Here is a 25,450-nt window from a genome sequence, read left to right on the forward strand (position 1 = left end):
TTTACAATGTAATTTCACAGAGCTAAAAAAGGCCAATTCAAATTCATTAAGCACTCAGGATGTATAGCTTGAAATGAGTGAGCTTGTTTTCACTGAAGTAAAATTGGAATGTCATGTGAGTGTTGCATAAGAGCCACCAGAAAAAGAGGAATAAGAATTATATGGTCCCATTAAGTGACTGCTATCCAAGTTAGGAATTTTTGTGTGAGAGGAGTTAATGGAGCTGCTGGTCTGTGAGGTTTTTCCTTCTTCCTCTCATACCTTATCCTTGGCGACGTCAACTTCCAGTCTGATGTCCCACTTGACTCCTTAGCCTCTGCTTCCTCCTCCGCATTTGATCTGCAGTGGTGGATCAGTTCTCGCACTCAGCACAATGTCCTCTTGATGTCACCACTAAATATTTTTTCTCTCATCTTCCCACCATAAAGTTCCCTTTCTCTGACCACCCCCTTGACACCCTGCCCTACCGTAACCCCCAGTCCATTAGTGGCTATGACTTCTTTCCTGTTTTTAATCCCTTCCTTCCTCTTCTGTCAGTGACATCACTAACTCCCTCTACTCCACATTTTCTACTACTCTCCATTTCTTCATACCCCCCTTTTCCACCTCAAAGTCTGTCCCACCAACACAACATCTCAGATTCACCCCCTTATCCGATGTTCCTGCATTTCTGAACACCTCACTAGAAAGTCCCAGCAGACATGAATTTCCTCCAATACAAAACTGTTTTCTCGTCCTTCAGTTCTGCCATCTTGCCAGTTAAACAGCCCTACTTCTCCAGTCACGTTGACTTTATGCCCACTGTCTCAGCTGCTAAGGTGACAACTTGGATTCCCTCCCAGCTCCTGTGCCCTCCTCTTCCACATAGGATCTTGCTGACTTTTTCAAAATCCAGCATGACTTGCTCCTTTTCCCATCATGCTCCCCTCCTTCTCCATGTCATGTACAGTGAAGTTTCTGTCCTCTTGGAGTGTCTCCATCTCTGCCTCATGATTTCCCCTTCCTTCCACTCCCTTATTCACCTTTCTCCTTAGCTTCTCACTCTCTTTTCACTCCTGCTTACGATAGAAGCATGCTATGGTGTCCCCTCATCTAATCCCTCCTCCCAGAAGTAAATGACCCATGACCATTTGCCTATACTCAGCTCATTTCTTGCCTCTGCCTCCAAGATCACCAAGTGCACCTTCTTTTACATCTGTTGCCACCTCCATCTCTGTCTGGCTTCTGACCACTTGTTTCCATTGCAAGTGGTCTTACCAAGCCTCCAATTAACATCTTTATGGCAGATCTCAACGATCTACCGCTTCTTCCTCTTTCTTGATCTCAATTGCTTATGGCATGTTAAGCACATTCTCCTTGATATCTTGATTTTCACCACTCCATCCTCTCCTGAGTCTCCTCCTACTTCTCTGGTTGTGTTTTCTTATCCTTTCACAAAGGTTCAGCTGCCAACACTCACAGATCTACTTCTCCCCTCTTGACTTGCCTCCCTCCATCCAGTCCCACACCCTAGTCTGTCTTTGACATCTCCTCAGATTCATCTCACCATTGGCTTAAACTTAACCGGGCTAAACTAAACTCCTTGATTTCCCCCCCCCTTCCCCCTTTCTCTGTGAGTGTTGACAGCACTATTATCTCAGTCATTCAGGCCTGGAACCTAGATACTGTATCATTCTAGCTTCCTCCTTCCCCCTTGTGCCACGTACCTAGTCAGCATTTGAATTTTGCTACTCACTTCTCCAAAGCATTTCTAATATCAGGGCTTCACTCCGTCCACACAGCTAACTCTTGTCCAGGCTGCCATTATAGCTTGTCCTGACTACTTCGGGGCCTCCCTGACACGCACATTATCCTCGTCAAGTCCATTCACAATGCAGCTACTAATAATTCCTTGTCCAACATTATGATCGTATCACCCTCAGTATGAGTTACTCCACTGGGTCCCCCTTCTCCATTCCATAAAATTCAAGCTTCTTGTCCTTCCTTCCAGGCTCTACACAACTCTGCTCCTCAATGCTTTCACTTCTCTTGTCACTCCTCTGCTCTGCCAATGATGCCAACCTTGATAGATCACTTGTCCACTCATTCCCCAAGCATCTTTGTGTTTTCTTCCTCATAACCCCTTACATATGAAATGCTCTCCTGGAAAAACTAGTGTGTAAGGCCAGTACACTGTCCTGTCTGAAATCCCCACCCCCCCACCCCTTGGCATGCTTCTCCTGTGGTGCCAATGGAAAATTTCCCCAGTGATAATGCCTACTTATATACCGGTGGGGCTAGACGATGTCTATTTTATTTATTCATTCATAGATTTTTATCTCATAATTTAAAACAAATAAATGTAAGACTAAAAGTCAATTTGTACTCATAGCTGGTCCATTTGACCACATGTTCCTGTCATGGTCATCTTCATCCTCTCTCCAACTTTGCCTTTTTTTTCTTTCTCTCTTGGCTGCACCAATTTGAGCCTTGTCTTAAGTTAGATTGGAGGCTCGTTTGAACATGGACCATGTCTTTCCTTGTACAGCTCCTGAAACAAGGGGCCTTGATTCTGACTGATGCCTTTTGACACTACCATAATACTTAATTATGCGATAATAACATCAGAAAACAACTGCATTTTTTTATTTATACTCAGATAATCTTTAAGTTGTATAATTCTCGATACCAACAATTTTTCAATTGCAATAAATTGAAATAAAATTAGCTTTTATTTTATTTTAGTGTTGCAATAAAATTAGCTTTTTCTGTTTTTCTGTTTGTTTTCTTACATATTCAAATATATGATGATGTCTGTTTATATTACAGTAGCAACTAGATGCTCCAACTAAGATCAGGGCCTCATTGTGCTAGTCACTGTACAAAAATGGAGTGAGAGATACTCCCTGCTCTGAAGAGCTTACAGTCTAAATAGGCAGAAAGGGAAAGAGACACAGAGAGGTCCAAGAGTGGTCAGTGTCAGAACCAGAAATAGAACCTAGGTCTCCTGACTCCCATTCCAGTGCCCTCTCCACTGGACCATGCTGCCAGAAGATGCCTGCCAGTTTCTGTTCAAAAGAAAACATGCAAGGTAGCATAAGCCATGTGTATAATGCCAGTGAGACTAAGTGATTTTAATGCAAATAGTATCATAAGTGCAGTGTGTTCATTCTTGAATGTTCCCCCCGAATATTACATATTTCTCTGTCAGATCATATATGTTGTGAGCTTAATTACTGCTCTTTGGGTTCCATGCCAAGTAACCTGCTGAATTTTTAGTTTATTGCATTTCGACTGTCATAAGAATATCATTTAGTTTATTGCCTTAGCCTGTCCTAAATTAACATCTATATAGAACTACCCACTTGCTAAGTTCATGTGTTTTTGAATTTTACACCTTTGTTCCCCCTTTGCTATTCTAGGAAGACCAGGACCATAGATGCTGAATCTTGGCAGATTGTAATTTTACACATATAATATCTCCAACTGAATAGATGCCAGGCTTCCTCTTGATTTAGACAGATCAAAATTGAGAAGAGCTTTAGAATAATGTTTTTATTTACAGATACTTGAAAAAGAAACTCTGTATGTTGCATAAGTCACACAATATAGAAAATGCAGAATGACAAGTGCAGTTACTTGGCTTTAGAGCTGTCTAAATGCATATGAGGACAAGTTAGAAATAAATTACATGAAAACTCACAGCTGCTTATAATCATTGTCTGAGGTCAGACACGCATGCTTTGCTGCATCTGTCTCACTCTGTGTGAGCAGTGCAGGGGGCTATGCCTTGTCTTTTTGTGTCTGTCATAAATCCTGACCCTTCCCACAGATGCCTGCTTTCCTAGGATAAATTATTAAAGTTTAGAACATAAGTACTTGGAGGTTTAGGGACATCCAGACCATGGGGTTGCATCCCTTACTATCTTGGCTGATAGTCATTGAATGTCCTATCCTCCATAAATTAATCTAATTCTTTTTTGAGCCCAGTTATTCCTTCACAACATTCCCTGGTAATGAATTCCACAGGTTGTCTGTGCATTGTGTGAAGAAGTATTATCTGATGCTTGTTTTAAACCTGCTGCTTGTTAATTTCATTGGGTGATCCCTACTTCTTGTGATGGGGTATTCAGCACTTCCCTATTCACTTTCTCCACACCATTCATGAGTATATTGACCACTATCATATCCCCCCCCCCCTTTAGTCATCTATTTCTAAGATGAACAGTGTCACGCTTTTTAATCTCTCCTCATACGGAAGCTGTTCCATTTCCGTAAGCATTCTTTGTCAATTGTAATATATCTTTTTTGGAGATGAGGTGACCAGAATTATTCAAGATGTGTGTGTACCTTGGATTTGTTTAGTTTGATTGATCTGATAGTCAGACACACATTGTCACTGGATGTTATAAAAATACTTGTAAATATGCATAATGCAATAGGTCTGAGAAGTCTTGATTCCCGTTCTCTGGTTAGTTAGGTAAAAGCAATGTCCTTGGACGCCTCAATGGGCAGTCATCCATTTTTAATAAACAGCCTTGTGCAAGCTGGACAAACCTTAGATTAATCTGGGGAAAAGGCCCAGGGGCCACAATTTGAACAAAGCCTCCATATTGCATAAGCAATTCTTGTTTTAATAGACATAATTTGGTGTGAGTGTTGAATTTTGGTAACATTCCTACTGTTCCATTGTCTCCAATGATATTTATCTAATTAGAGGTACCTGGAATTTTGTTCATTAAGAGAAGATTGCGTTCTGGCTATGTCTTTATACTACTCTTACGGGGGGTTATTGAGAGGATTTCTGTTTTAGAATGTGTGAATATGTGAATTGAGCGTATTCAGATATAATACTCTAAAGTATGGATGTGACTCACATCTGACCAAATACTCATTGGCTAGAACAAACTTCCTCTTTTCACACCTCTGCTTCCTTCCTCCCCTCTCACCACCACTTTATTTTGGTTGGGATGGGCTTTTGTACAGTTATTACTTGATATGTTACATCATGTTGGCAATGTTATACCAAATGTGCCAAACTTCAGTAACACTTTTTACACTTACTCTTCCTGGTGTATTATCTTGAATGATGTTTGTATGACAATTATTTGTTGTTGATGACAATAAAAAGTGGCTTAATAAAACAATGCAAGGTGATTTTAGCTTTCTGGAGCTGTAAATCAGCTAGAAACCAGTTAGAAGCAATCTGAGTCTCTGTTTAAACAGAAACCTGCTAAATGGGTTTACAAAGAGAGGAATTGGCACTTCTCTTCAGTCTGTGTTCTAAAACCAGCCACTTTTTAAGGATTCTACGTGCATCTTGTGTCTGCAGGTGATAGAGCTTTTGCTTTGGTGATAGCTACGCCTTGTGTACATTAAGGAAATTATTTTAATTTCTCTAGTATAGAATTCACTCCTCCTGGATATCTATTTTATTATTTGTTTTTCGTAACCCACTTTTTGGTAACATTTGATGCATACACAGCTGCAAAGGTGCATCATAATCTTTGCTCTGGATATGGATTAACTGGTGTGTTGATAGTAAATTTTCTATGGTCAACAGTTTTCATCAGTTTATTTAGGTAATGAATGTGCTTTTTGTAGTGACCCAGCCACTCCCAGTCTTTATTCAGGCCTAATTTGATGGTGTCAAGTTTGCATGTTAATTCCAGTTCTACAGTTTCTTGTTGAAGTCTGTTTTTTAAACTTTTTTGTTGAAGAATGGCCACTTTTAAGTCTGTTAATGAGTGTCCAGGGAGATTGAAGTGCTCTCCTACTGGTCACTACAAAAAGTAATTTTCCCTCTGTTGATACTCACACCTCCTTGTCAACTGTTGGGAATAGGCTACATCCACCCTGTTTGAATTGGCCTCGTTAACACTGCCCCCCCCCCACTTGCTAAGGCAATTCCCATCTTTTCATGTGCTGTAATATATATACCTTCCTACTGTATTTTTCACTCCATGCATCTGATGAAGTGGGTTTTAGCCCACTAAAGCTTATGCCCAAATACATTTGTTAATCTCTAAGGTGCCACAAGGGCTCCTCATTGTTTTTGCTGATATAGACTAATATGGCTACCCCTCTGAAACCTGTCACCACACAGGGACTTAGGTTGACTTAATTATGCTGCCCAGTGGTGTGGGTTTTTCATGCCTCTGGCTGCGGTAGTTAAACCAATTTTCTATTTTAGGCCAGTCCTAATTAACATTTGACGTTGGATTTTTACGTTGGAGGGAAAGAGGGATACAATCAAACATCTACGTTGTTTGTAAATAAATTGCCAACTAACCTCATCTACCCTTCAAGCGAATTTTAACTGGCTTATTTCTTATGTCCTGAGGAGAGGGTAGTGCCCTTATGGTTCAGGAATTTAGTGCGTAAGGGATGGTATGGAAACAAAGTATGAATATACCTCTTTTTCTCACCTCTATTTTAAAAAATTTTCTAAAAAAAAAATTAGGAAAATCACAGTTTATTTTTATTTGAATGATAAAAATCTCAAGTACTAGTCAAAGAGATACGGATATTCAAGGCTATAAGGATATTCTTAATCTGTTTAAAACTGATAGAATAATTGTCACCTTCATCTGAGGGATGATCAGGGCATTAGTTAGCTCATGTTTTGTAAATTACTTTGAAAATATAGCTTGTTCTGTATTGCTCAGCATTAACATTTTATTGTTTGCTAATAAAGCTACTCTTGTTAACGAACACTGTGTAACCATTTGTTGTTTCTATTTCCAGCAAAGAGCTCCGGGGAAAGTTTTGTTGGATGCAGTTTGCAACCATCTGAACCTTGTTGAAGGTGATTATTTTGGCCTTGAGTTTCCAGATCATAAAAAGATCATGGTATGTGAATGAGTTTCATTTCTTACTTATTTTCATCTACACATTTTATGTATATTACAGTCCCTCCTTCCCCACCTACCCCACATTCAGAAAACATTTTCAAATGTGGTTTTATTGAAGGTTTCAGTGGGTTTTGCTCGATGGGGATGATACGGAACTCATCTCAAACCCTGTTCTCATTTATATTGAAGATAGGAGTGGTGTTGTAACCATAATAGCTGTTGGTATAGAGACTAAACACCATTTTAATTTTTGATTGGTTTGGATTGTGATAATGGTAAAGTCCTGCCTGGTAGATAGGAAAAAGTCACCAATATTATGACACAGTTCCATAAAAGGCACCTTTTCTATCCAAGGGCAATAAAAACAAGTCACTGTCCTTTGTTTGTTACACTTTGCTGGTTGTCTCTGAAAATACATTACTTGACTGCAACAGGCATTTATCATTATATCATAGAGTGGGGGGGAGAGATTGCGAGAGTGTGTTAATAGATACACATCAGTTTTCATTTTTAAAATTCCATTTTGCTTTAAATCTTAATGTGTCACTGTGGCCTACTGAATTGTGTTCCGGTTAGTTGGATGCTGTGGTCATTGCATTCTTATGTGTACTTTGTTTTGCCCATATGGTGAATTCTGCCCCAATACACTAGACAGCTTAAAGGATATATATACATTGGGGCAGTTATTTTAACTTCCTGCCTGAAGGGAACAAGAGTTCTTAATTTAGGGCAGGAAAGAGGGTTTATTTGTCACTAGAGTAATCTGCTACCATTGTTTTGTGCAATTTTTTTATGCAAAAGAACAGAAATTAATATTACATAGTTCTGGGCTAATAGTTACTGAGAACAAAATAGAAAAGTGAACAGTAATATAAAGTTAATTTTAAAAAGTAATAAATCACAGACCTTACTTTGGATTTACTTGAAACATTAATTTTAACAGGTAATTTCACAATCTTCCATGCGTCCTCAGCTAACATTTTGGTAACTCTTATTGACAGTAGTTTAAAACAATGTATGAACATAGCTGTGCAATAATGTCACAGTGGACAATATAGCCTGTACAGTTATGGAAAAGAAATATTCAGATTTTTCACTTTTGTGTTTGTAAAGTTGCAAACATAAAAGTTATAGTCCTGACAGCATATGTAATTTGGCCTCTTTGTGTATATGCAGTTATTTATATAACTGTGTGGACTGTTTACTTATAAGCCATAATATCTATGTGCAATGTGGATGAGTTGAAGTTGCTTTTGAACCATAACTTTTAATTTCTTGGATTCTGTGGGGGGAAAAGCATTATCCACAATGTAAAATTTTATATCATGCATAACAGAGAATTTGCATTTAATTGCTTTGCTTTTAAAAAAGTGAGTGTATGCACTACATTTACATTTATTTGAATATGGTTCATTGCTTTTTCAAATAGTGTGTAATACAAGATAAAAATAAATGCCTGAGCATTTGTTTGGACATTATCATATGCAGATGAGATCATATATTCAAACACAGATCTACTTACTGCAACGTGTAGAGTTCTAGATCAAAGATACTTGTGTGTTTGTATGCCTGGCAAGCTATAGCATGATATGTTTGTAGAAGGCAAGACTGTCACTTGTCCTAACTTGGTTGCATAGACCAGTGGTCTCCAAATTGGGGTACGCAAGACCATCCCTGGGGGTGCATGGCAGGAGGAGCAGCACCCCTGGACCTTTGATTCTTTGGTGGCACGCCAGCAGCAGCTGGGCTCTCCCCACTCCGTCTTTGGCGGCACGCCGGCGGCAGCTCTTCTTTTTTTTTTTTATTTTTGCTTACCTAGAGCTGGCCCTTGGGGTGCGCGATTCAAAAAGTTTGGAGACCACTGGCATAGACAAGTAAAGATGACATTGCATGGATCACTGCTTCACACATTGGGGTGTGCAGAGCTGCACCTCTCTGTTGAAACACAAGCGCTATTGCTAACTCTTGCAATTTTATCACAAGTCTGATATTTGATGTTTTCCTCAAATCGACAGCTGCTGGGAGCAGATTTACTTGTGAATCTCTGCTTTCATTTAAGAAAAAGTTTCTGTCCCTCAGAGTTGCAGCGAAAAGCTTAAAAACATGAACCCTAAATGCTGTAAAACAGAAGTCAAATAAAAAGAACTCCCAATTTTTTTTTTATTTCCTGCTTTTAAAGCCACACCCATGATTTTAGGGGCCTGACTCCTGAGTTTTGAATGCATGCTGTTGGCAATATTGGTGAAGTCTTGGTTTTGCCCCCATTCCCCAACGTGCCAGTAAGCTGCACCTTGGAAGGTGCTGCAGTAACTCTCTGCTCTCCTATGACAAAGAGAAACTGGGGAAGGAATTGGGACTCTCTGGATACAGAAATCCTGTAATGACACGGCTATGCAACTCCCCTTATGCAGGGCTAGATTGCAACCTAGCTCTAGCCCAAAACAAATTGTGCAGAATTATATGCTACTGGGTAAAATGTGGAAAGCCCAGACTCTTGTGACTTGGTTATTTCTCAGTCAGTCTTTTTTTTCCCTCCAAACTTGGCAAGCACACATTCTTCACTGAGGGATTGTGTACATGCCAAGTTGTAACTTCTGAAACAAAACACTGAGTTATCAGAGTGCCAAAGAATGTTGGAACTAGCTTTTTAACAAGTGAAAAACACCATTTTTCCATCCTTGAGTAACTAATAAATGACCAAATAGATTTTCTTCACACCTTCCACAAAAAAAGTGAGGGGAGTCACCTTTTGAAGTGGAGCAGAAAGAGAAATTTCATCCCACAGGGAAACTTTTGTGAATATATAAGTCCTTGAATAATAGGGCATTAGGACAATAGTGCCTCCAAGGAGTTACCTCAGCTCTGTAATAACTATGAAAATAAATAGTAAGGGAACAATTTTAACAAAACCATTTGACTGTGTGTGTGGTTCCTGAGGCTATGATTCTATAATATGGATATTTTGAGGGTGTCCCTGGCTCTGCCTAATTAAAAACTGCTCAAGGTCCACTTTAATTTGTGTGTTCATATTAAAAATATATTGTGTTGTTGTTTTCCTGAGAGGATCTGCTCTTTGGGGCAAATTTTATGGCTTTTAGATTGTTCCGTACCCCCTTTGAAGTCTGTGCACCATTCCTCCCATAACTCTAGACGTGTATTTATTAACTGAGGGCTGAGATGTTTCTCCCAAAGTCCCTCCATCTCACATTGGTTGTTTGGCCTCTATCTTGTTTTGCTGCCCACTGTAGCCTTCTGCAACACACTGCACCTCTGTCTATGTCCTTTTGACTGAGCGTATGAGTGCAGTTTTCAGGTCTAGACACCCTGTTTTTGTTGACCACCTCCCCTTAGAGGTTGAAAGACTTTACACAGAGCTGGTCTGTGTGAAACACTCATACAATAGTAAAAATATAATTTATTAAGATAGAGAATAATAAGATCAAAATAAATAAAATGACGTGGCATAACATACCACATCTGAGTACTTTGCAAACCCAATGATGTGGGCTCTTCTTGCAGAGAAGAGAGAAAATGCTACATGGCTAGAAAGTAAAATCCTTTCCCTCAGACTTTGAGTAGTGTGTCTGCCTCACACTGCTGTGCAGACAGAACCCCTCATCCAACCGTATCCAAGTGGTTGGTGTTAGAGTTTGTTGCCCTATCATGGGGAAGTCCTCTCAACATTTTCACAGGTGTCTCCTTGAGGAAGAAATTCCCCATTCAGTGTCCCCAGTACCAGGATTATTGTCTCCTAATCACTCCTCTGAGTTTCCCAGCCTTCTGCTCTCCAACTAATGTCAGAAGCACCCATTGCCATGTTTCTTTAGACTAATCTAGGTGATAGTCTTGATTTGCGTTGCCATTGTTCCTTGCAATAGGTGCTGGCTTGTGTTCTCCTGAGGGGTACATCCTGTTTCTATCCCTGCTCCCTACAGAGGCACTCTAAGGAGACTTTTACATTTCTCTTACCAGTTTTCCCTTACCATGGTACACTGAGTTGTCTTTGAGTGTTGGCCCCTATTTCGCTATGGGGTATGCATGTGCAACATGCACCTGAGACTGGAGAGTTGCTTGTAGGCAGCATCCATGGGCCGGTGCCCCTGCTCTCCTTGTGCCCCACACTGAGAATATAAGGGGTGGTGCAGATCGATTGCCCCTCTAGTTCTTTCTTACCGCAATGCCTGCATTGGAATCTTCCAGTGTCTGGGAGCTTCTCCTTTCTCTTCATCCATATATTCAAAGTTACATTATTCTTCCTTGTTGTTAGGGTTTTGATAGGGTTGGCTACTTTTAGAGTCCTCACCCCAGGGAACCTTCCCAGTCTCCCAGTGCAGAATTTGGCTTATGCCCATGATTCTGGGCTTCAAAAAACAGTTTCTTGTCCCCACTCCTTTTCACTGAGTGATGACCACCAGCGCTATCTCTACTGCCTTGGGCAAGTGCACATCTCTGTCAAGAGCAGTGTCAGATGCTCCTCCCCCGCCGAATGCAGCAGGCATGAGAGCTCCAACTTCAAAAACACCCGCTGGAGCAGGTAATGAGATGTCAGGAGTGAGGCCCTGCAGCTGCGCCTGCTCAGTACTCCTGACACCATTATGAGCCAGCTAGGCTGCCTGATGGACCATGCTGTCAGATTGGCTGAGGAAGCCAGCAGTAAGTCAGTCATCTTATGCCCAGAAGCAGCAGTAGCTCACTGGCTGCTCAGTGCACGCCACCACGGACTCCCTGCTTCCCTGTGCTCGTCTGTCTCCAAGCCCTGCTCCTGCTTTGCTCCTCCCCAGCTCCAACCCAGATCCTGCTCTGCACCCAGCCTTGTTCCTGTCCTGATCCAGCCTTGCTCCTGTCTCAGAACCAGCCCTGCTTCTACCTTCCTTGACTCCTGGTAATCTGATTCCAACGCTTGGCTCTGACTCCTGACTTCAGCTCTCTCTTGACCCTGGGTTTTGTCATTCAGACTCTGTCTTGGTTGTGACCATCAGCCCTGGTTCTGACACTGTCGTGACCCTTGGCTCTGGCTTTCAGACTTCAACCACTAGGTCTGACTGCCACTCCGACCACTAGGAATGACCGCCTATGACCCAGTCCGCTGACATGAGACCCCAGTCTGACCAGGCCAGGGAGACCCCACCTGTACATTGGCCAGAGTCGGCAAGGTGCATGCCCACTAGCTCTGTGCCTAACTCCAGAGCCAAGAGTGGCAGAGGGAAGGACCCTCTGGCTGGGCTCCCTCATGAGAGTAAGGAGCATTTTTGCAAACAGAAAAGCTGATCCACTCTTAGACCCTCTTCTAAGAAAAGGCATCCCTCCTCGTCCTCATCCAGGTCAGGTGAGCCTTCAGGCATGGGCCACAAAGACTTAGATCGTTCTAAGTCACATGGGCATAATCAGAAGACACGTAGGTGCAAGACTTTTTCGGTGCCAGCTTTTGAATTGACCTCGACATCGACTGTGATACTATCTAAACCAAAGCACAGAGACCTGAAAGATCAGGGACCACCTGTACTGTCAGAGATCTTCAGAGAAAATCACTGGTAGTACTATCACAGTTCCATAAGGAACCACCACCTACTACCGCTTCAGTGGCATGGAGTGACAGATCACAACCTCCAAAGGTAATGGTCACTTATACCACTCCTGACAATATCTTCATCCTGCCAGACCCACGGTCTCCCTTGTTATCCGGACTGATCCTTGCCAGGAGGATACAGTCTTTCTCTAATGAAGAGTAATACAGCAGGTATCCCCTCAACATCATGGAAAAGGGTTCTACTCAAAGTATTTCTTAGTTCCCAAGAAGAAAGGAGGCTGGAGACCCATTCTTGCCCTGTGTCAACACAACGTTCTTGTTTGCAAACTGAAATTCTGCATGGTTACTTTGGCATCAATAATACCATCCCTAGAAAAAGGCACACAGTTCACAGCTCTTAGTAGATACTTTCATGTGGACATTCATCCCTCTTGCAGACGATTCCTCAGGTTTGTGGTGGGCCCCCACCACTATCGGTACAAAATGCACCAGTGTGGGCATTCACAGAAGTGTTCTGAAAAGTAGCAGCTTCGCTCAGACAAGGTGACACCACCGTCTTCCCATACTTGGACAACTGGCTTCTGACTGGCAGGTGTTGCCTGGAAGTCTCAACATTAAGCTTCTTGCTGCTCCTTTTAGCATCCCTGGAAATCAGTGTAAACATGTAAAAATCTACCTTGTCTCCAACACAGACCATATAATTTATAGAGGTGATATTGGATTCAATCAAGGTGAGAGCCTATCTTCCCAGGGACAGATTTCATGCCATAGGCGCTCTCATAGACCTGGTTACACACAACCCTTGAACATCAGTTCGAGTGTGCCTTGCTCTCCTGGACTGTATTGCGTCATGTATTTATGTAACGCCATTTGCCAGACTCCACCTTCGTTGCCTGTAAGCTTGGCTATAAGCAGTGCATATACCGAGCAAGCATTAGCATGAATACCATAGTAACAATTCCTTCTGAGGTGAGGGCCCCTCTGGCATGGTGGAGAGCCCCTTGATGTTTGTGTGACATCACCCTATTGGCAATATACCTCCCAGGCACCCAGAATTCCCTGGCCTCACTAGTGGCAAAATGCCTGCCGAGTCTGTTGAGTGGGAGTTACCTGATTCTGTAGTAAACACCGTCACTGAGTGGGGAACCCACACTTGGGAAGTGGAAAATAAACTGCTCCAGCGAAAGCCCAAGGTCAGTACTCTAGGACCAATGCAATACTCCTACCTTGGACCAATCACTTTGGTTATGCCTTCCCTCCCATCCTGCTACTACCTCGAGTTCTACAGAAATTCGACTAGACAGGGCACAAGTCATCCTCATTGCTCCCAGCTGGCCCAAAGCCAGATAATTTTGGTTTCCAAGCCTCCTCCAAATGTCATCCTGTCCACCTATCAGCATTCGGACCTGTGTAGATCTCCGGACCCACAAAAGTGACAGGGTCAGGAGTCCCAGACCCCATGCTCTTCAGCTTGTGGCTTGGTATTTGGATTGTCAGCGAGCCTAGAACACTCCCGCTCTGAAGCGATACAGGTCATCGTTAACAGTAACTGGAAGGACTCCACTAGAAAATACTGCCTGTCCAAATGGAGGCAGTTCTCTGTCTCAACCCAGCAAAGCCATATATCCCCAGAGACAGCAGATATTTCACGATTTTGGAATATCTTCTTGCCCTCAAGGTGATGGGCCTCTTCCTTAGCTCTGTGCACTTTCATCTGGCAGCAGTTAGTACGTGTTGTCTGCCAATGGAGAGTTATTTGATCTTTACCTACCTGGTAACAGCCAGGTTTTTGAAGGGCCTGATCAGAACCTTTCTGTCAGTCAAGAAACCAGCACCTGACTGGGATCTTGATTTAGTGCTCTCCATATTCTCTGAGCCACACTTTGAACTGTTAGCTATGTGTTCCATGTCTCACCTGTCAATTAAGTTTGCCTTCCTCATTGCCAGTAGGGTAGGTGAACTTAGAGTGTGAATGGTTGACCCACCGTACACTATATTTGATCAGGATAAAGACTTGCTGTGACTACACCCCAAAATTCATTTCTGAAACTGTTTCAGAATTTCACACAAACCAGTCAATTCACTTACCTGTAATTTTCCCGAAGTCCCATCCCTCTAGTGAGGAGGGGAGACTTCATTCCATCGAGGTGAGATGAGCATTAGCATTTTACTTCAGAGAATCATGTAGACTGTTTGTTATCATAGCATAACACATATGAGGTTAAGCTGTATCCTCTCAGAGAATCTCCATGTGAATCTCTGTCTGTATCCTACTCTATCAGTTAGTATAGCTTCCTCTCCCACATGGGGTAAAGGCTCACTCTACAAGGGCACAGGCAGCCTCAGTAGCATCACTTCAAGAGATGCCTCTGATTTATATTTGCAAGGCATCTACGTGGAGTTCCATCTACACATTCATGAGACATTACTTGGTCCAGAACACCTTTTGCATCCTCACACCCTCCTCCTCTCCGAGTACTGGTTGTCAGTCACCACCAGCAGAATACTCTCCAGGACCAGGACTTAAAGAAGAAAAAGAAGTTTCTTACCATATTGTAACTGGAGTTCTTTGAGGTGTGTGGTCTCTATCTGTATTCCACTACCCATCCTCTTCCCCTCTGGTTCAGCTCGGGATCTGATTTTCAGTAAAGAAGGAACTGGCGAGGCGGTCAGTCCGCCCCACCCCTTATGCACATGAGGAGAGCTGGGGCACAGACATGGGCCAACAGACTCTGCTTGCAAGAATTCTCCAGTGTCTGGCGCAGGAAGCACATGCGTACCCCCAAGGGAATACATATCGGGACCACCCATCTCAAAGAACTCCAGTTACAGTAAGGTAAGGAACTTCCCTTTATTGACTGCCCCTGAGACTGTGACACAGTTTCACTTTAATTTTGTTAAATCTGGGATAAATGAGGGAGAAATATACTCCTTAATCTGTGGAAGATACTGTTTTCCTCTATTTCTGAATGTATATTGTTTCTAACGACGAGGCACGGTGACAGCACATTAGGCATCAAATTCCTTTTGACAAAGAATTAATTATATGGAGGAAGAAAAGCCTTTGTGGATAACTTTGGGAGTGTATGACCATAAGCAGTCTGGAAAAATAATTCATATATGAATAACTTGGTATAACGGAGACTACTACTATGCTAGCAGTAGTTCATTCAGATTTTGTAATGCTTTCTTTTGTTTTTTAGGTATGGCTGGACCTTTTGAAACCTATTATGAAACAGATTAGAAGTAAGTGCTTTCTTTATGTCATTTACTGAATCAGTCCAAAAATACTTGAATTAGATTAGCGGTTCTCAAACTGTCAGTCGGGACCCCAAAGTGGGTCGGGACCCTGTTTTAATAGGATCACATGGGTTGGTTTAGACTTGTTGGGGCCTGGGACTGAAGCCGAAACCTGAGCCCCACCGCCCAAGGGCTTGGGCTTCGTCCATGGGTGACGGGGCTCAAGTTACAGGCCTCCTCCCTGGTAGGCGAGGCTGGAACTTTAACACAGACACACAGACACACAGACACACACACACACAGACACACACACACACACACACACACCCCGGCTGGGGCTGGCTCAGACTTCGGTGCCCCTCCTGGGGTTGTGTAATAATTTTTATTGTCTGAAGAGGGTCTCAGTGCAATGAAGTTTGTGAACCCCTGAATTAGATGAAAGGTGCTCTCTCAATTAGAACATTAACTTTAAAATTTGTTTGGGGTTTTTTTGCCATCAGATGTACACCAATAATATATATTGTGTGCTATTAAGTTGTAGTCATAGTGATATTTTAAAATCAAGCAGTCTAGTAATTAAAATTAATCTTTGGTAGCCAACCAATACTTTTGTTTAATAGCTAATATTTATACATGCACACAATACACCTTTGACCAGTGTTAGAGTTTATTACAATAACGAGGAAAGAATGCAATTTAAATGTTACCAATTTACATTTATATATAGCCTGCTTAAGCTGTTGATGATATCCCTTTGATATTGAGCGTACTGAGTCAATTTCTACTGAACACAATAATAATCATCGTGTTTCTGTATTTAAAGTGTTTTACTTTTGTCATTTCTGGTTTTAAACTAAACTTTGTGTAGAAACACACATGGGCGGTTTATTCCAAAGCCCACTGAAGGAGCCAGACAGTGACAGATTTTAGAAAGTTGTTTCAAGAACTAGACGTAACAACTTTATTTCTAGTGGCATCAAGGTAGGACTTGAGGATGTGGAGACGGAATATATGCTGAAAGAAAGAAAGGGATTAACAGAAAAGGTGGTTTACTTAAGGGTGCAAAATTGTCAGCAATATTCAGGATGGAGGAAAAGAAAGGGGGAAAGAAAGAGAAGGGAGTAGAGAAAAAGACATTAGTGGGAAGGTGTTTAGGCTTCCTTTTATGATCTGTTAAACAAAGGTTATTAACTAATCTGAGGAATATCAAAAATACTAGCAGGAGACACAGACTTAATGCTTATTATTTGAGACTTATTTCTGCATGAGAATGTGCAGACTGTTACAAATGTTTCATGAATTTTCCTTGATCTCTTTGCTAGGACCTAAGCATGTTGTCGTAAAATTTGTGGTGAAATTCTTTCCACCAGATCATGCTCAGCTGCAAGAAGAACTGACAAGGTTAGTGATTCTGTAATTCTGCTTTTTAATTCCTTAATGGATAGCAGTGGGGAGGAAAATGGGAAGCACCAGAAGATGAGGGCAGGGGGTCTATTATCTCTCCTTTCCTCGGGATGTAATTCATTGGAGCATGCTGTGCAAAGAAGCACCAGGGAGATGTGATGCAGGAGCCCACCATTTCTTATGCAATGCAGCAGGAGGTTTCCAGGAGGAGCAGTGGGATAGGGGAACTAGCCAAACTCCCGTACTTTCAGTCCCTAGTGGACCTGAGCAGTGAAGGATCCTGGCCCCCTTGAGAACTCCTCTCCTTGAGACCATAGCCTGACTATCTGGAAGAAGCTGAGGCTGCCAAGTGCAGCAGCTGGACCACACGATCACATAATCCTTTTGAACTCATAAGATTCACAAAAACGGTTTTATGACTGTTGGGGGTGTGTGTGTGGGAAAACTGTGAGGGAGCGGAGCGAGTAGGATGAGATATAAGAGGAAACAAGGGAGAAAACATATATCTACTACGGCTAAATTGTGTACTTAGATATGTGCTTAATTTTTTATTTTCATTAAAGTGGTGATTTAAACTTTATTCAGTTTGTGAAGAAATACACGCTAGCTCAGTTATCCTTCTATCAGAAAAAGAGGAATATTCCTATGTATATGTGTAGAATCATAGTATTATGGAATATCAGGGTTGGAAGGGACCTCAGGAGGTCATCTAGTCCAAACCCCGGCTCAAAGCAGGACCAATCCCCAACTAAATCATCCCAGCCAGGGCTTTGTCAAGCCTGACCTTAAAAACCTCTAAGGAAAGAGATTCCACCTCCTCCCTAGATAACCCATTCCAGTGCTTCACCACCCTCCTAGTGAAAAAGTTTTTTCTAATATCCAACCTAAACCTCCCCCAACTTGAGACCATTACTCCTCTTTCTGCCATCTGGTACCACTGAGAACAGTCTAGATCCATCCTCTTTGGAACTCCCTTTCAGATAGTTGAAAGCAGCTATCAAATCCCCCCTCATTCTTCTCTTCTGCAAGCTAAATAATCCCAGTTCCCTCAGCCTCTCCTCATAAGTCATGTGCTCCAGCCCCCTAATAATTTGTGTTGCCCTTCGCTGGACTCTTTCCAATTTTTCCACATCCTTCTTGTAGTGTGGGGCCCAAAACTGGACACAGTACTCCAGATGAGACCTCACCAATGCCAAATAGACGGGAATGATCACGTCCCTCGATCTGCTGGCAGTGCTTCTACTTATACTGCCCAAAATGCCGTTAGCCTTCCTGGCAACAAGGGCACACTGTTGACTCATGTCCAGCTTCTCGTCCACTGTAACCCCTCAGGCCTTTTCTGCAGAACTGCTGCCTAGCCGCTCGGTCCCTAATCTGTAGCGGTGCATGGGATTCTTCCGTCCTAAGTGCAGGAATCTGCACTTGTCCTTGTTGAACCTCATCAGATTTCTTTTGGCCCAATCTTCTAATTTGTCTAGGTCCTATCCTATCCCTACCCTCCAGCGTATCTACCACTCCTCCCAGTTTAGTGTCATCTGGAAGGTTGCTGAGGGTGTAATCCACGCCATCGTCGAGATCCTTAATGAAGATATTGAACAAAATCGGCCCCAGGACTGACCCTTGGGGCACTCCGCTTGATACTGGCTGTTAACTAGAAATGGAGTCATTCGCTACCTGTTGAGCTTGATGATGTAGCCAGCTTTCTATCCACCTTATAGTCCATTCGTCCAGCCCATACTACTTTAACTTGCTGGCAAGAATACTGTGGGAGACCATATCAAAAGCTTTGCTAAAGCCCAGGAATAACATGTCCACTGTTTTCCCCTCATCCACAGAGCCAGTTATCTCATCATAGAAGGCAATTAGGTTAGTCAGGCATGACTTGCCCTTAGTGAATCCATTACTGACTGTTCCTGATCACTTTCCTCTCCTCTAAGTGCTTCAGAATTGATTCCTTGAGGACCTGCTCCATGATTTTTCCAGGGACTGAGGAGAGGCTGACTGGCCTGTAATTCCCCGAATCCTCCTCCTTCCCTTTTTTAAAGATGGGCACTACATTAGCCTTTTCCCAGTCTTCCGGGACCTCCCCCGATCGCCATGAGTTTTCAAAGATAATGGCCAATGGCTCTGCAATCACATCAGCAAACTCCTTTAGCACCCTCGGATGCAGCGTATCTGGCCCCATGGACTTGTGCTCGTCCAGCTTTTCTATATAGTCCAAACCACTTCTTTCTCCACAGAGGGCTGGTTACCTCCTCCCTATACTGTGCTGCCCAGTGCAGTAGTTTGGGAGCTGACCTTGTTCGTGAAGACAGAGGCAAAAAAAGCATTGAGGGCATTAGCTTTTTCCACATCCTCTGTCACTAAGTTACCTCCCTCATTCAGTAAGGGGCCCACACTTTCCCTGACCACCTTCTTGTTGCTAACATACCTGAAGAACCCCTTCTTGTTACTTTTAACATCCCTTGCTAACTGCAACTCCAAGTGTGATTTGGCCTTCCAGATTTCGCTCCTGCATGCCTGAGTAATATTTTTATACTCCTCCCTGGTCATTTGTCCAATCTTCCACTTCTTGTAAGCTTCTATTTTGTATTTAAGATCAGAAAGGATTTCACTGTTAAGCCAAGCTGGTCACCTGCCATATTTATTATTCTTTCTACACATCAGGATGGTTTGTTCCTGCAACCTTAATAAGGATTCTTTAAAATACAGCCAGCTCTCCTGGACTCCTTTCCCCTTCAAGTTATTCTCCCAGGGGATCCTGCCCATCAGTTCCCTGAGGGAGTCAAAGTCTGGTTTTCTGAAGTCCAGGGTCTGTATTCTGCTGCTCTCCTTTCTTCCTTGTGTCAGGATCCTGAACTCGACCATCTCATGGTCACTGCCTCCCAGGTTCCCATCCACTTTTACTTCCCCTACTAATTCTTCCCATGTTTGTGAGCAGCAGGTCAAGAAGAGCTCTACCCCTAGTTGGTTCCTCCAGCACTTGCACCAGGAAATTGTCCCCTACAGTTTCCAAAAACTTCCTGGATTGTCTGTGCACTTCTGTATTGCTCTCACAGCAGTTATCGGGGTGATTGAAGTCCCCCATGAGAACCAGGGCCTGCAATCTAGTAACTTCTGTTAGTTGCCGGAAGAAAGCCTCGTCCGCCTCATCCCCCGGTCTGGTGGTCTATAGCAGACTCCTACCACGACATCACCCTTGTTGCTCATGCTTCTAAACTTAATCCAGAGACTCTCTCAGCTTTTTCTGCAGTTTCATACCGTAGCTCTGAGCAGTCATACTGCTCTCCTACATACAATGCAACTCCCCCACCTTTTCTGCCCTGCCTGTCCTTTCTGAACAGACATGAGGTTCAGAATGCGGGAGCCAGTCAACATTTTTTGTTGAGAAAGTTTTTAGGCTGAAAAATACAGTTTAATCTAAACCAGAATTTGTCATGGGAACATATTAGGGCTGTCGATTAATCACAGTTAACTCACGCGATTAACTCAAAAAAATTAATCATGATTTAAAAAATTAATCGTGATTAATCGCATTTTTTAATCTCAGTGTTAAACAATAGAATGTCAATTGAGATGTATTCAATATTTTGGATGTTCTTCTACATTTTCATATATATTGTCTTCTGTGTTGTAATTGAAATCAAAGTGTATTTTTTTTATTACAACTATTTGCACTGTAAAAATGATAAACAAAAAAATAGTATTTTTCAGTTCACCTCATACAAGTACTGTAGTGCAGTCTCTTTGTCATGGAAGTGCAACTTACAAATGTAGAATTTTTTTTGTTACATAACTGCACTCAAAACCAAAACAATGTAAAACTTCAGCGCCTACAAGTTCACTCAGTCCTACTTCTTGTTCAGCCCATCGCTAAGACAAACAAGTTTGCTTACATTTACAGGAGAGAATGCTGCCCTCTTCTTATTTACAATGTCACTAGAAAGTGAGAACAGGCATTTGCATGGCACTTTTGTAGCTGGCATTGCAAGGTATTTACGTGCCACATATGCTAACATTCGTATACCCCTTCATGCGTCAGCCACCATTCTCAAGGACATGCTTCCATGCTGATGACACTTGTTAAAAAAAAATGCGTTAATTAAACTTGTGACTGAACTCCTTGGGGGAGAACTGTATGTCTCCTGCTCTGTTTTACCCGATTTTGCCATTTATTTAATATTATAGCAGTCTCACATGCTGACCCAGCACATTATGTTCATTTTAAGAACACTCACTGCAGATTTCACAAAATGCAAAGAAGGTACCAATGTAAGATTTCTAAAGATAGCTACAGCATTCGACCCAAGTTTTAAGAATCTGAAGTGCCTTCCACAATCTAAGAGGAATGAGGTGTGGAGCATGCTTTCAGAAGTCTTAAAAGAGCAACACTACTGTGAGGAAACTACAGAACCCGAACCATCAGAAAAGAAAATCAACCTTCTGCTGGTGGCATCTGACTCAGATAATGAAAATGAACATGCGTTGGTCCGCACTGCTTTGGATTGTTATCGAGCAGAACCTGTCATCAGCATGGACGCAGGTCCTCTGGAATGGTGGTTGAAGCATGAAGGGACATATGAATATGTAGTGCATCTGGCACGTAAGTATCTTGCAACGCTGGCTACAACAGTGCCATGTGAATGCCTGTTCTCACTGTCAGGTGACATTGTAAACAAGAAGCGGACAGCATTATCTCTGGCAAATGTAAACATTTGTCTGAGCGATTGACTGGACAAGAAGTAGGACTGAGGGACTTGCAGGCTCTAAAATTTTACATTGTTTTGTTTTTCAGTGCAGGTTTTTTTGTACATAATTCTACATTTGTAAGTTCAACTTTCATGATAAAGAGCTTGTACTACAGTACTTGAATTAGCTGAATTGCAAAATACTATTTCTTTTGATTTTTTTACAGTGCAAATATAAAGTGAGCAGTGCACACTTTGTATTGTGTTGTAATTGAAATCAATATATTTGAAAATGTAGAAAACATCAACAAATATTTTAATAAATGGTATTTTATTATTATTTAACAGCGTGATTAATCACAATTAAGTTTTTTTAATTGCTTGAGAGCCCTAGAACATATGAATTCTGATGAAAAAATTAATTCTATGGCAAAGGCCATAATGACACGTTTTCTTTCATTTCAGTCAAAAACATTAATTTTTTTTGTTTCAACATTTCTGATTTTTAAATTTTTCAGAATATTTTTGTTCTACAAAATGTTGATATTTCAGCTCTCTGTTCTGATCCAGAACAGAAACTAATTTTGAAATGTTGACATTTCCATGGAATGAAAATCCTGGTTTCCAAAAGGTTTCCTCCTATCTGTGTAATCTCCTTTATAAAATCCATCCCCACCTTGGTGTTCCTCTGCATTTATTCCTGACTTCTTTTATTTTGGTAAGTGAACCATTGAGCAGAAAAAAAATATTAATCCCTTTTCCTGGCCTTGAAATTGAAAAAAACCCAAAGTGTTTATTTGAAAGGCCGGCTAAAAAATATTAGAGGACAGGACTAACTGAAAACTCCTAATATTGTGTGACGAGCAGAGAATTTCCCAGCTCTGAATATATTAAACTGAAAATTCAGTAGCTTAGTATGTGTACTGTAAATAGATTTTAGTTTATCTCTTTCTGCACCTAGAGACATGGTTCTGAATCTTGATTACTTTTTTTTTTTTTTTGTGGTTAATTTTAAATTTGCAGCTAAGAATCTTTTATGTGAATGTTAAAGCATATGTTTGGGACAGTGTCATTGCTGAGAACACATCATGCTGGGGGGGGGGGAAGCACTAATGTGAAGTTTGCATGGCTGTGAGAACACATCATGCTGGGGGGAAAAAAGCACTAATGTGAAGTTTGCATGGCTATGAAAAGACTTGGAATGTCAGACTATGCCTGTATCTTTTAATGGGTTTCATCATTGCTAGAAAAGGAGAGGACCTAGTATTGGTTTTAAAAGGAAATTGATGTAGAGCTAGAATACATCATTTCACTGTCTGCCATGTTTGCACAGTTCTAAAATCTAGGGGCCATAATGACACAATTCTAATTAAGATTAGCTACCATGTGATATACAGTATATTCAGTTAGGTTAGAAAAGCTAATTTGCCATCCTCTCTAGCTGTGTTTCTGTCTGTCTTCTTCCCTTTCTCCCCTGGTAGACTGCTCCAAAAGGTTACCTTCTTGCTGGACCCATTACAATCCAGGCTAAGTAGACAATATTATAGTCCTAGATTTATGGATTATACTGCAGAGTTTGCACTAGGGATTAATCTATTTTGTCGTTTTCCTCTGTGCTGTGTATATAATTTGTGTAATTCTAAGTAGTCTGCAATAATCCAAACCAAACCAGCATGATCATTGTACCAGATTCTGTATCAGTGCTGGTTAACGTCTCATTTTCTACACCCTCACCTGGAGCTATTACTTTGCTTTCTTCTGACAAATACAATATTATCGGTGACTTTTCTCATGATAAAATTCTTCTGCATGATCTGAAGTAAAACTGCTCTGAAATGTCTACATATTAAAATCCGATGACAGCTACTAGATGGCATAATAAGCCGAGGCCAGTTATCTGGTAATTCTGTGTTGATTTTGTGTGGTACTACTGTCCTAGTGGGAACTGGCATCCCCATGCTATCAAAATGCTCACATATATAAGCAAGATTTAAAAAATGAAATAAAACCATACAAAATGACCGTGCTTTCCGAAAGAAGCATCCCAGAGTGTGCTCTTTGGCCCAGATGTGTAATGCACATGTTTGCATGTGTGAAGAGGGGAGAGAAGAGACACTTCAGTAAGAATGTAAACATCTCTAGTTTTATAGCTGTTACGACCCAAAACTGGTCCATGGTTTGTCTTGTGCACAGCTGTGATATATCACAAGTCCAGTGTAATCACTTTCAGCCTACCTCCCTGTCTATTTTAGTTAATCCTTGTTTGCTTTGTAATGTCCTCTGATCATCAGTTTATTAAATAGTGAGTTTTTTAACTGCACTCTCCTGAGAATGTGCAAGGCTATAACCACAAAGCACAAAATGGCACCTGATTTTATTACCGGCTTTGTCTGAGCTAGTTCACAGTAAGTGCCATCCTCCCTAGAACCTTGCAAGCAAAGCATACGATTTGAAATAAACAAAATATGTGGATGCAGCATTAACATGGCATTGTTAAAATCACACACTGCATTATCAAAATATATGCAGTTAATTTGGTGATTCTGTTTCAGAGAAAAGAAAGCTGCTGTCAAGTTGCACACTTCTTCAAGGTACAATAAGTTTTGCCGTTGTGCTTCTATGGAGTGCTCACTCTTAGAGCTTGGTGAAATTTTTCAGAGACCTATGTAATTTGCCAGAAATGCAGTTTTAGTCTGCCCCGAACTACTCACAAATTTGAATAGTTTTGGACAATTTTTTCCCTCCCATCACTTAGATGGAATTCACAAAATGAGTGGTGGTGCCTTCCTTTATTATCTTTAGCTCAGTAGTTAGGGCACACTGTGATGTGAGAAACCTGGATTTAGTGCACCACTCTACTGTATAACCTATATTCTAGTGGTTAGGGCAATTCCCCCATCTGCCTGGTCTGGTGAAGGAATTTGAACATGGATCTCCCACACTGCATGAGTGCCCTGACTGCTGGGCTCTCAGATACTCTGGGGCATGGTTCTCTCAGTCTCTCCTGCTGAAGCTGTTCCATATTGTATAAAATACTTGAATAGTCATTGGGTCACACAGAGAGTGTGAGAGTGACTCTTTAACCTGGTGGCTAGGACACTCCCCTGGGAAGTGGAAGACCCGAATTCAAGTCCCTTATACAAGTATTTAATTATACATAGTAGAACAGCTGCAACAGGAGAGATTGAGAGACCTGCCTCAGAATACTCTATGGCCCAGTTATTAGGGTACTCTCCTGGAAAGTGGGAGATCCAAATTCAAATCTCTTCTCCGCATTAGGCAGAGGGGGAAATTGAATACAGGTGAATGCCTTAACGGCTGGATTACAAGTTATTAGAGGATGGCATCTCTACCTTCTTCTCTTTGGCCATTTTGTGAATCTTACCCTTCATTTCCTTTGATTTTATTTTAAAAATGGCCTGGAAACTAAACATTTAGTTTGACCTAAAATGACTTTTTTTTCTTTCTTCTTTTGATTTGCAAAGTGATTCATCGGTTTCAATTTGAGTCAAACCAAGTTTTTTGCAGTTTTTTGGAAACAATCCAAAAAATCAGTTATTTGTCCAAAAATTGCTTGAAATGCGGAAAATGTGTTTTTATATTTTTCAAATTTAAATTAAGCAAATTCTCTTCATGTTTTTTCTTTAAGTTTAAAAAAATGACTTTCAGGCTGACAAGAAGCATAGTCTTCTAAGGAAAAATCTCTTAGAAAGCTATGGAAAACTGAAATTAAAAACTCACTGGGTTTGTAAAAATGT

At 41.5% G+C, this 25,450-nt stretch overlaps 1 protein-coding gene across 6 annotated transcripts in view; it reads left to right on the plus strand.

Moving 5' to 3' along the window:
* The window catches only part of FARP1 (FERM, ARH/RhoGEF and pleckstrin domain protein 1), a 343,029-nt gene that overhangs the window by 206,716 nt on the left and 110,863 nt on the right, over positions 1-25,450 (plus strand). For all 6 annotated transcript variants that reach the window (XM_073348144.2, XM_073348134.2, XM_073348154.2 and 3 more), the window contains exons 3-5: positions 6,727-6,831; positions 15,564-15,606; positions 16,923-17,001. In XM_073348144.2, the coding sequence (XP_073204245.1) occupies positions 6,727-6,831; positions 15,564-15,606; positions 16,923-17,001 (227 nt within the window). The remainder of the gene's footprint in view (positions 1-6,726; positions 6,832-15,563; positions 15,607-16,922; positions 17,002-25,450) is intronic.

This window comes from Lepidochelys kempii, chromosome 1 (assembly GCF_965140285.1).
Source record: "Lepidochelys kempii isolate rLepKem1 chromosome 1, rLepKem1.hap1, whole genome shotgun sequence".
NCBI lineage: Eukaryota > Metazoa > Chordata > Testudines > Cheloniidae > Lepidochelys > Lepidochelys kempii.